Source organism: Elgaria multicarinata, chromosome 19, assembly GCF_023053635.1.
Source record: "Elgaria multicarinata webbii isolate HBS135686 ecotype San Diego chromosome 19, rElgMul1.1.pri, whole genome shotgun sequence".
Classification (NCBI taxonomy): Eukaryota; Metazoa; Chordata; class Lepidosauria; order Squamata; family Anguidae; genus Elgaria; species Elgaria multicarinata.
Window position 1 is genome coordinate 157,696 of NC_086189.1, and position 12,209 is coordinate 169,904.

Genomic DNA, 12,209 nt, shown 5'->3' on the forward strand with positions numbered 1-12,209 from the left:
AAATCAGAAGATTTCTTGGGAGGAGAGCAATGGCAAATATTGTTAAAATAGTTAAGAGCAGAGACACCACACTGACAACAAAGGTCCGCATAGTTAAAGCAATGGCATTCCCCGTAGTAACCTATGGCTGCGAGAGCTGGACCATAAGGAAAGTTGAGCGGAGGAAGATACCAGTCCATACTCCAGGAAATAAAGCCAGACTGCTCACTTGAGGGAATGGTATTAAAGGCAAAACTGAAGTACTTTGGCCACATAATGAGAAGACAGGATACCCTGGAGAAGAAGCTGATGCTAGGGAAAGTGGAAGGCAAAAGGAAGAGGGGCCGACCAAGGGCAAGATGGAGGGATGATATTCTGGAGGTGACAGACTTGACCTTGGGGGAGCTGGGGGTGGCGACGGCTGACAGAAAGCTCTGGCGTGGGCTGGTCCATGAAGTCACGAAGAGTCGGAAGCGACTGAACGAATGAACAAAAAGCACAGGAAGAGGGTCTTGATGGCATCTGATATTCTTGCATTGGGTCATGGGGAAAAACGTTTGAAGAACACTGGTATATGGTTTAGGACAATGGATGGTGGGGTAGTGTGTAAACTACCATAATATAATTAAAATGTAGTATTTTGTTGAGTATTTGTTATTTCAATATGTGGCTTTAAACACTCTGGGATCCATTGTTGATTGAAGGATGGTTTCCAGAAATAGAAATATGTAAATAAATGTAAACAAATAGGCGTAGCCCCCCCCTTTACAAGTCTAGCCCCATGCGCCCCCCCCCTTGAGAAATTGAGACGTCCACGTTCCTGAGCCCCCGTAACTCCCGGTGGAGTTCCTCGTTGCTGGGCGCCGCCAGGGCAGTTGCACACCGGTCTTGTGTCCGCAACCCCCTTTCGGCTTCCATTGGGGTGACTGGCTTGATGCTCAGGTCAGTCCAGCCATGCAGAAGAAGTTATCTCCCCATCTGTAAGAAGGAACTGTTCCCAAATGGCCAAGGCATCAAACTTCCATTGGAAACATACGCCTGCCTTTTCTTTCTCTGCAGATGAGGAACAGCCATGACAACATCCACCTCTTCCTATCCCAGGCCTTGGGATACCTCCATCACCCGCAGATAGAGATAAGTCACACGGCTGCACGGTTCACAGGTAAGCCAAGGGAAATGCCCTCTGCCCCTTCTGCAGAATGGCCTCTGGGATGTCGCTTGTGTGTGGGAGGGGGGTCTCCTCGGGCGACAGGGCTGACACTAGGAAAGCCCCACCCCACCCTACAGCCTCCATTCAAATACTGAATATTCGCTACATATTTTTTGGATGCATGAATAGGCAGCAAACCTTTGCTATTCGACAGGACTTTGAGGCAGCTGTTGGCAGGTTTTCCCCCAGTATGATTTATTAAGTTTTGTATCACACTCAATGATTAATTTGATTAATCTGGAAACAGCCCCTCGAATAAGTGCTGGAAATCGAAAATATTTCTATTTTGATGTCAAATTTCAAAGTGGAGATGTTTCATGTTGGAGTGAAATGTCAACGTCCGAATCTGAATTGTGGAGCTTGCCCATTTCCCCCTGGTGCTATCCCACCCCCCACCCACCCCGCTTCTGTTCAGCTGGAGAGCAGGATCACGTGGGCAGCCATTAAGAAGCAGAGTTGGTGAATTGGTGCTGCGTCAGTCATATGACGCAGCCGCCAGTTCTCAGCCACTGCGGGGCAAATAGACGCAAATGCTCAGTAGCAAAGTTAGGGACTCACCCCGGCTTTTTTCTTCAGAGCGAGGTCACCACGGCCCTTCCACTGTGTGACCTCGCTCCGGCAGGGACCCAGGAGCCGTCTGGGGTGACAGCTGATTGCTCGCTGGAAGCCAAAGACAGCGCGGGGAGGGGGGAGCGGGGGTTCCTGTACCCAGATGACCACCGGACCCCCCCCTCAAGCAACCTGCATTACATGCCGCCACCCTGCAGCAGCGAAACCACAGGGTTGAGTGGCAGAGCAGGGCCAAAGCAGCACTGTGAAGACCCCCACCCCACCCCCACATCAAGAGAGAGAACACAATGGCCTTAAAGGACAAGACCCTGCTCAGTGATAGATGTGTGAATCCAGCTGAGTGTTTTGGGCTTCCGGAATTAATTTATATGGGCGTTGTGGTCCCTGAAATGTCTCTCAAGCCAAGTAACACAAAGTGGTACTACAAAATATGCATTTACCGCTCAAATGGTATCAAGGATCTTTGCGATGATGAAACAAGCAAACCACATTATTGCGTACAATGCAATGTGGACAATTAGAAACCTAATAGAAATCGTGGCTGGCACATTCTTTAGTAATATTATTATTATTATTATTATTATTATTATTATTATTATTTATATAGCACCATCAGTGTACATGGTGCTGTACAGAGTAAAACAGTAAATAGCAAGACCCTGTCGCATAGGCTTACAATCTAATAAAATCATAGTAAAACAATAAGGAGGGGAAGAGAATGCCAACAGGTACAGGGTAGGGTAAGCAGGCACAGGGTAGGGTAAAACTAACAGTAGAAAGTAACAGTAGAAGTCTGCACAACATCAAGTTTTAAAAGCTTTAGGAAAAAGAAAAGTTTTTAGTTGAGCTTTAAAAGCTGCGGTTGAACTTGTAGTTCTCAAATGTTCTGGAATAGCGTTCCAGGTGTAAGGGGCAGCAGAAGAGAATGGACGAAGCCGAGCAAGGGAAGTAGAGGCCCTTGGGCAGGCGAGAAACATGGCATCAGAGGAGCGAAGAGCACGAGCGGGGCAATAGTATGAGATGAGAGAGGAGAGATAGGAAGGAGCTAGACTGTGAAAAGCTTTGAAGGTCAACAGGAGAAGTTTATATTGGATTCTGAAGTGAATTGGAAGCCAATGAAGAGATTTCAAAAGCGGAGTAACATGGTCGGAGCGGCGAGCCAAGAAGATGATCTTTGCGGCAGAGTGGTGAACAGAAACCAACGGACTGATGTGAGAAGAAGGAAGGCCAGAGAGAAGAAGGTTGCAGTAGTCCAACCGTGAAATAACCAGTGCATGAACAAGCGTTTTGGCAGAAGAGACAGACAAAAATGATAGAATCCTGGCAATATTATACAGGAAAAATCGACAAGATTTAGCTTCTGTCTTAATATGAGGAATAAAGGAGAGCGAGGAGTCGAATATAAAGCCAAGGCTACGAGCTTCCTTGACCGGAGTAAGCGTAACATCATTGACAGTAAGAGAGAATGAGAGATGAGGAGAAGGTTTAGGAGGAAAAACAAGCAATTCAGTCTTTGCCATGTTAAGTTTCAAGCGGCGATGAAGCAGCCAAGCTGAGATATCTGAAAGACATGCCGAGATACGATCGTGAACATCAGGAGAAAGTTCCGGAGATGACAGATATAGTTGTGTATCATCGGCGTACAGATGATATTGGAGGCCATGAGATTGAATAAGCGTGCCCAAGGGCAACATGTATAAGGAAAACAACAACGGTCCAAGCACTGAGCCTTGCGGAACCCCTACTGAAAGGGGAAAGGAGGAAGATGAGCTGCCATTAGTCAACACGCTGAAAGAGCGACCTGCTAGATAGGAGGCAAACCAGTTATAGACAGAGCCACAAAATCCAAGGTCATGAAGGGAATCTAAGAGAAGATCATGATCAACCGTGTCAAAGGCTGCAGTTAGATCAAGGAGAATAAGAACGGAATAATGGCCTTTAGATTTGGCAGTAAGGAGATCATTGGTGATCTTAGTAAGGGCTGTTTCGGTGGAATGCAGAGGACGGAATCCAGATTGAAATGGATCCAAAGCAGAGTTACTAGAAAGAAAGTCAAGACAGCGAGAGTAGACCGCACGCTCCAGGATCTTTGAAACAAACGGCAACCAAGAGACAGGTCGGTAGTTAGACAGAGAGAGCCTATCAAGAGTAGGTTTCTTGAGAATGGGAGAGACTGTAGCATGTTTAAAAGCAGAAGGAAATGAACCAGAGGACAGAGAAAGATTAATAATATGTAGCAAGGAAGGGAGGATAGCAGGAATAAGATTAATAAAGACGCGAGAAGGAATCGGATCACGAGAACAAGTGGAAGGCTTCGAAGAGCGCAGTATTGTAGACAGTTCATCCGCAGAGACCGAAGGAAACGCAGAGAAATTTGCAGGAGGAGCTGACAGATGAGGAACAGGAACTGGAAGAGGAGCAGAGCTGGCCAGATCAGAGCGGATAGTTTGGATTTTAGCATTGAAAAAAGAGGCAAAGTTATTAGCAGACAGAGAAGTGGGGAGAGATGGCGGATTAGGCTTCAGAAGAGAATTGAAGGACGCAAAGAGCCGCTGAGGATGCCTAGCATTTGACTGGATCAGCGTTGAGTAGTACTGCTGTTTGGCCAGTGAGATGGCAGAAGAGAAAGAGGAGAGTACAAATTTGTAATGGACAAAGTCTGCCCGGTCCCTGGTCTTACGCCAAAGGCGTTCAGCTGCCCGGGAACAAGAGCGAAGGTAGCGGAGGGAAGAGGTGAGCCACGGTTGGGGTTGAGAAGGGCGAACTATCCGAGTTGTAGATGGAGCAAGATTATCAAGAGTTGAAGATAAGGAGGAATTAAAGAAGGAGACAGCTGAGTCCAAGGAGACAGCCGAACAGACAGAAGGAAGGGAGGAGGCTAGAGACTGGGGAAAAGCCTCATAATTGATAGATTGCAAGTCACGACAAGAGCGAGAAGCGGGACGTGAAGGAGGAGGATTATGAGTAATATTGAAAGAAACTAGGTGATGATCTGACAACGGAAAGTGAGCAGTAGAAAAGTCCAACACAGAGCAATTCCGAGTGAGAACAAGATCCAGACAGTGTCCAAGGGAATGTGTGGGTGCATCAGACCAAAGCTTAAGATCATAAGAGGAAGATAATGAGCGAAATCGTAGAGCTGCAGCATCTTGAGGGTCATCCACATGAATATTGAAATCACCCAAAATAAGAGTAGGACAGTTATCAGAGAGGAAAAAGGACAGCCACGAATCAAAATCAGAGATAAATTTTGAGGATGAGCCTGGGGGGCGGTACAGAACTGCAATCCGCAGTCGCAGTGGAGCGAAGAGCCTCACCACATGTACCTCAAAGGAGGAGAAGCAATGTGAAGGTGGAATGGAAAGAGGCTGGAACTGGCACAAACTAGATAATAAAAGACCCACACCACCACCCCGACCCTCTGGGCGACTAGTGTGAGAGAAAGAGAGTCCTCCAAGAGAGAGGGCAGCAGAGATGGCAGTATCATGGGCAGGAAGCCAGGTCTCAGTAAGAGCAAGGAGGTGGAGAGACCTAGAGATAAACAAGTCCTGGATGACAGGGGCCTTAGAAGCAACAGAGCGACAGTTCCATAAGGAACATGAAAAAGGCAGCTGAGAAGAGGGGAGACACCGAATAGGAACTAAGTTGGGAGAGACGAGATTGGAACGAGCCATAAGGAACAGATATGAGGAGAAAAGAACTGAGAGGAGACAATGAGAAGATCGTGACCTGAATCAGAAAGTGGCAGCGACCGGACCGTGGCTGGGGTTTTTCCTCCGGAGTAGAAGATCCGCTTGACCGGCTTCGCGCCCACGGCCGAGAGCCACAGGCCGAGAGCCCTTGTGCTCTCCTCCTTCGGCTCGCGCCTCCAGCAGACTGGAGGCTTGAAGTACCTGAAAAGGGGAGGAACAGAAGCTGCAATTCAAACAGACCAATCGCAGTTAGTCAATGTTGCTCAATGGCTTCTCAGAGAGCTAAGTTGCTTCTCCTCTTCAAGCTGCAAACATGCAGCTTGAACTGTTCCTCTCAGCCAACAAAGCGGTCCTCCTTGAGCTCTTACAGTTGCCCTCCTGGCAAGCGTGGGGCACAGAGCGTGGGTCATGGTGTCTGGTGGGCATCTCATTCTCCCTGGGTCTCTCTGGGGGGCCTTTGACCTTTATAACTTGCACAGGGTCAAGGACCTCACCCTTACTTTCAAGCTTGGTCCTACTATTCTCAGTGTGGTCTAGTATTGACAACAGTAAGACGTGGACGAAAGGCTCCCTGCCCAAGGGATCTCTGCTCCCACCACCCAACCTACCCACTGGTGGCAACCTCCTTACAATGCCAAGCCTGCATCCTGTTGCTCACAGTGCCCTCATAACATGTACACGCAACTAGTCACGGCTGTCACTGATCACTTAGTCAGCCTGTGCAGATCATGAGGAGCACCACTCCTACGAAATACAAGGGCGCGTTGCATTCATGCTGTGTGAGACACAGGTGTTCTGGCCCCGGCCCCGACTTGCTCCCCACTTGCCTCCCTCCCCCACCCCACCAGTGCCTTGTAAAGTGCATCATTCACATGTGCATCGTTGCAGTGTTTATTTGGTAAATGCATAAAAGGCACCTGTGCCCTTGAAACACTGCCTTAAGTTGTGTGTGTGTGTTGTGGGATTGGGGGTGGGTGGGGAATCTGTCTGTTTGCCAGATTATTTGAGTCTGTAATGCTACTCAAGCGGTTCATCCCTGTATAGGTGAGACGTTCAACTATTACAGCTCTGAGCTATCAGAACACCTTGAACAGGAGGACATTTTGTACCTGAAGAAAGGTAAGGGGTCAACCACCTTCCTTTGAACGGCGTGGCCAGCAGGGATGCCACGTTGCCTGCCTGCCTGCCTGCCTGCCTGAGGGGGCCCGCCACTTTTGCCCATTGAGGGCTGTGGGGTGAGAAAGGAGAAACTCTCACAAAGGCACCCCAGTAGGGTGCTGGCTCTGCCATGTGTGAACCTGAGAGAGTTGTTCGGGAGAGCTGGACGTAGACTTTTTGCTGCTGGAAGGAAAATGTCTAAACGAGGCACCAAAGGTAGCAGAGTATTTCAAGCTGCTGCAGCCTCTCATGGCCCCCTTGGATCGAGGGCCCTCCTTAATCAGGTGGGTCTCCTCTGAGGGAAGGAAGCTGAGCACTGGAGTTAGGCCAAGAAGGCCAAGATGTGGCCCCTGTCCCCCAAAGCCAGGATCATTTCCAAGCCTGCCTGCAAATGGTGGGTTGGGGGGTGGGCACAGGAGAGCCACAAGACCATCTGGCCTCACGAGCAGCCAGGATGGGCAGACACACCATTGGCCTAGATCCAGGGGTCTCTGCACGAAGGCCCCTGGGACAGAGGTGGACTCAGGCAACTGCAGGGGGTGGGGGCTGGCTCACAAGCCCCACAGCCGCTTCACGCAAGCCCGATGGACTGGTGTAGCTGTCCTGGGAAAGGGAAACAGCCGTGGGATTGGGCTGATCAGGGCTTCCAGGCTCCAAGAGAATCCTCCGGTGTGACCTGACCCACTGCTTTCCCCTAGTTTTCCAGAAGATGAAATCAGGCCCAGATCCCAGCAGGGTGCACTTCGCCAAAACCTACCGCGTGGCTTTGCAGAAGCTGTCCGTGAAACGGAGGTGAGCACCGAAGCCGCACGTTGCGGGGCCTGAGGGCCCAGGCAGTGCCTTAGTCGAGGCCAGAAAAGCTGGCGAGGAAAGTCAGGTTGCTTACCTGTAACTGGAGTTCTTCGAGTGGTCATCTGTGCATTCACACTGATGGGCTCTGCGCCTGCGCGGAGACTGAATCGGGAAACTTCTATAGCCTAGAGTTTTGGCGGGAACCCCTCCCCCTCCTATATATATATATATGCTGAGGTTCCCGCCCTAATCCCTCAGTTTCTCGGAGACCGACATTGTGGCCTTCTTTACCGAGAGATGATAGTACTATGAAAGTACATATTAGAAAAACTTTCTCCAATACCTATAAACACATATCTATACACCAAGAGGGGTTGGTGGGTGGGTTATGTGAATGCGCAGATGACCACTCGAAGAACTCCAGTTACAGGTAAGCAACCTGACGTTCTTCTTCGTGGTCTCAGTGCATCACACGGATGGGCGATTAGCGAGCTAACATGCCTTGGAGGTGGGATGGTGTCTTTAGTGAAGAATTTCTGACAGTACCGCTCGTCCAAAAGTGCAATCCTCTCTAGCACGTACGTCGAGTCGGCAGTGTCTTATGAGAAGGTGGAGGGTTCCGCCCAAGTAGCTGTCCTACACAGTATGGGCAGAGAGACGCCTTTTCCAAAAGCCACTGAGGTCGCCACCGCTCTGGTAGAGTGGGCGTTGACTTGTGATGGCATTGGCAGATTTCCGAGCTTGATAGCCTGTACAACCCAGGCTGCCAGTCTTTGAGAAGTGACAGGTAATCCCTTTGATTTACCTGTGTCTGCTATGAACAGTCTGGGAGATTTCCGGAATGACTCCGTTCTTGCTTTATAAAAAGCGAGAGCTCTACGGACATCTAGGGAATGCAAGGTGCGTTCTAGTTGGGTTGATGGAGACTGGAAGAAAGAGGGTAGGACAATGTCCTGTCCCAAATGGAAGTCTGACACCACCTTAGGGAGAAAGGCTACATCAGGATGTAATACTACCTTGTCCTTATGGAAGGAAGGAACAGATTAATGGGTCGAAGCCAGCTTGTTTGGCAAATGTGGAGAAACGTTTCCACTTAGCCAGATAGGAGCGACGAGTTGAAGGCTTTCTAGATTCTGTAATGATCCGTTGTATCGGGTCAGGTAATAAGTCTTGGACTACGGCATTATCCTCCATGCTGTTAGTCCCAATGTGTTGGGGTTTGGATGTCTGACCCTCCCCTGATGTATCGTCAGAAGGTCTGGTTGCTGGGGGAGTTGATAGAATGTGTTCTCTGATAGGAGAGGTAGCTTTGTGAACCAAGGTTGGCGTGGCCACCAGGGTGCTACCAGGATACAGTCTGTGTTGTCCTCCTCTATTTTCATGAGAACGTTGGTCATCAGTGGAAAAGGAGGGAACAGATAGAACAGGGTTCCCTTCCATGATATGCTGAAGGCATCTCCTAGAGATCCCCGGCTGATCCCTGCACGGCTGTAAAAAGATCGACATACCGCGTTGTAATTTGTCGCAAAGAGGTCGATTGTCGATGTTCCCCAGTGAGCAAATATCTTCGCTATGATGTCGTGGTGAAGGCTCCACTCGTGGGTTGTCTTGATGGAGCGACTGAGGTGGTCTGCAATGGTATTGTCCTGACTGGCTATATACACTGCTGTTAAGTGTATGCGGTTGGTTATACACCAGTGCCAGATTTTTATGGTTAGGTGCAGGAGGCGGCTGGATCGAGTCCCTCCCTGCTTGTTTAGATAGAAGACGACTGTGGTATTGTCTGACGCCACTGTGATGTATCGGTTCCGCAGGACGGTGATGAAGGATTTTAATGCCCTCTGTACCGCCAGGAGCTCCAGGTAGTTGATGTGGTTCGTCGCCTCCGTTCGGGACCAGTGGGCTTGGATCTTGAGGGATCCACAGTGTGCCCCCCAACCTAGTAGTGATGCGTCTGTTATTACTGTTATGGTTGAATTCGGTTTGCGAAACGTGATTCCGTGCGTTAGATTGTTGTGGTGTTCCCACCACCTCAATGAGTGTTTTATGTGTGGAGGTATCTGGAGTTTGATGTGTTGGTTGTTGGAGTGGGTGTCGTAGACGTTCAGAAACCAGTTCTGCAGGTGCCTCATGTGAAGTCTTGCGAACTGTATGACTGAGGTTGTTGCTGCCATGTCTCCTAACATTTTTTGGATGTTGTGTGCGGTTGTTTTGCGTTGTACTCGATGCTTCTTGGCTAGAGTAGAAAGGCTTTGAGCTCTGTGATTGGGGAGAAAAACCCGGCCCACGTTGGAATCGATGTCTACTCCGATAAAACGGATAATGTGACTGGGGTGGAGAACGGATTTTTCTGTATTGACACAGAGGCCGAGGTCCCTTAGAAGCTGGAGAGTGAGGTTGAGGTGCTCTTTGAGTTGGCGATATGTTTTTGATACCACGAGCCAATCGTCTATATATGGATAGACTTATATTCCTTGTGTTCTCAGATGGGCACATACCACTGCCATACATTTTGTGAATACCCTCGGTGCGGTAGCGAGACTAAAGGGCAAGACTAGGAATTGGAAAGCTTCTTCCCCTATTGCAAAGCGAAGATATTGCTGACTGTCCTCTTGTATAGAGATGTGGAAGTACGCATCTCGTAGGTCTATAGTGACGAACCAGTCTCGTTTGGACAGTAGTGGGGCGATCGTTGTGAGGGTTACCATTCTGAATTTTCGGGGTGTAATGAATCTGTTGACCTCTCTGAGGTCTAAGATGGGTCTAAGGCCTCCATCTTTCTTTGGAACAGTGAAATATCTCGAGTAGAATCCTTTGTCCCGTTCGTGATGGTATAGGGCTCGAATAGCACCTTTTCTTAGTAGGGTATCCACCTCTTGTGAAAGTGCTGGTGATGGTCTCGTGATCTTTATCCCTGAGAAAGGAGGGGGTTTGTCGAATTCTATGCGGTAACCCTGTTGTATAATGCTGAGCACCCACTTGTCTGTGGTGATGGAGTCCCATGCATGATGAAATTTTGAGAGGTGGCCATCGAAGAAGACAGGTTGTTCGCTTTGCAAGTCGTGGGGAGAGTCAAAGGCGCTGCTTCTTTGGGAAGTCTGGTCTTTTGCAGTAAGTGGGGAGCTTACTAGATCCGTAGTTTGTTCTTTTCCCTTGCTGCGATGATGATGACTGTTGTCTGAAATTACGATCCGAGCGGAATCTGTTGGCTGGCTGGTATTGTTGTCGATACCAGGGGCGTTGGTTGGCTGAGCCGGAGTAGGTGGATCATGGAGAAGAATAGGGCCGGAGGCTGAACGGGTCGGCGAGACCTGGACAATTCTAAGGCCATGCTGTGCGTTTGCTTCCGCCATTCTGGGCGTCTCCCTGGTAGTGTTTGATTTCTTTGGGTGTGTCTCGACGGCTCAGAGGGCTTTATCCCACAGTAAGGAGCGTAGCCGATCTGCGCGGTGTTTTCTAGTCTGCCTGGTGAAGGCCATACAATGGTGGCAGGTTTGTACTATATGTCCTTCACCAAGGCACAAGACACATAAAGAGTGTCCGTCGGACGGGGGCAATTTGCTCCCGCAGCGGACACACTTTCGGAACGGGGCCTTAACAGCCATGCGCTAAGGCCAAGCGATCAAGGATCGCAACAATAAAAATACGCGAAGAAAAATAAGGATGCAAATAGAAAAAAGAAGTATAAGCTGATAGACAGTAGAGAGGAAAAAAACAATAACGAAGATATATATTATTTTCTTTTTACAAACTCTAAGCGCTGCAAAGCAGGGAAGTCCCTAAGTTGAGTCTACCACAATGGCGGTCAACGAAGAATTGAGGGATTAGGGCGGGAACCTCAGCATATATATATAGGAGGGGAAGGGGTTCCCGCCAAAACTCTAGGCTATAGAAGTTTCCCGATTCAGTCTCCGCGCAGGCGCAGAGCGCATCAGTGTGATGCACAGAGACCACGAAGAAGAAATGCGGGGTACCCTCATGAACCCGCAGGGGTGTACGTGCGATGATGACCCAGGAGGCCTGAGCCTGGCAGACCCTGGCCCCAAAGCTGGAGGGCCCAGGGCAAGGCGAGGTGGGAAGGTGGCCGGTCTCAGCTCAACTGGAGAACAGGGGGATCACGAGGCAGTAGCAGCAGCTCCAGGCCGGGCTGGGGTAGGCGCCTGCGAAGAGAAGCCGGAGAAAACACTGGTGCTGCTTGGCCTGGAGGCCAGCCGGATCGTCCCCCCCCCCCCCACCAAGGCATCAGTGCGGAGGGGGCTGAAGGGATGTCTTTCTGCTCCCGCAGGCTGATTGAAGCCGGAGACAAGGATGCTCAAGTGACTGACAGCTGCCCTGAAGGTGAGACGTTCGGGGCGCCCCCTCCCACTGTGAGCCCCCTGCCCTCCGGGAGGGGAGCCCTCTTTCCCCTCCCCACGGCCCATCCATCCAGGGCTTGCTGTCACCAGAGATGTCGCTCTGATTGCAGAAATTGTCATCGAGGGAGGGGGGACACCTCTTCTCCCACAGTGGAGGCCATGTCCTGGGGAGGCCTTTAAGGTACCATGAGGAGAGGGGGGCCCCTCTCATGCGCACACCTGCGCAGCTCCTGAATGCTGGATGCAGCAGAGCAGAGGCCCCGGCGCCTGGAACCTCAAGCACCTGTCCCAGGATCCCCCCTTGCGGTGGAGCGGAGCTGAAGGAGCACCTGTAAAGATGTGGAGGGTTCAAAAGGTGTTTTCGGATTGGGGAATCCTCCCCGCCCGCCCCCCCCCCCAGAAATAGGTTGTTCCTGACTCAGTCACACCTAACGCAGACCCACTGGGAACTGG

The 12,209-nt window shown here is 50.1% G+C and overlaps 1 protein-coding gene across 1 annotated transcript in view; it reads left to right on the forward strand.

Annotated features, from left to right (window-relative positions):
• LOC134411221 (maestro heat-like repeat family member 5) overlaps positions 1 to 12,209 on the forward strand; it is an 89,382-nt gene that overhangs the window by 66,104 nt on the left and 11,069 nt on the right. The window contains exons 27-30 of the mRNA XM_063144938.1: positions 1,039 to 1,141; positions 6,496 to 6,570; positions 7,308 to 7,401; positions 11,687 to 11,739. Of these exons, the coding sequence (XP_063001008.1) occupies positions 1,039 to 1,141; positions 6,496 to 6,570; positions 7,308 to 7,401; positions 11,687 to 11,739 (325 nt within the window). The remainder of the gene's footprint in view (positions 1 to 1,038; positions 1,142 to 6,495; positions 6,571 to 7,307; positions 7,402 to 11,686; positions 11,740 to 12,209) is intronic.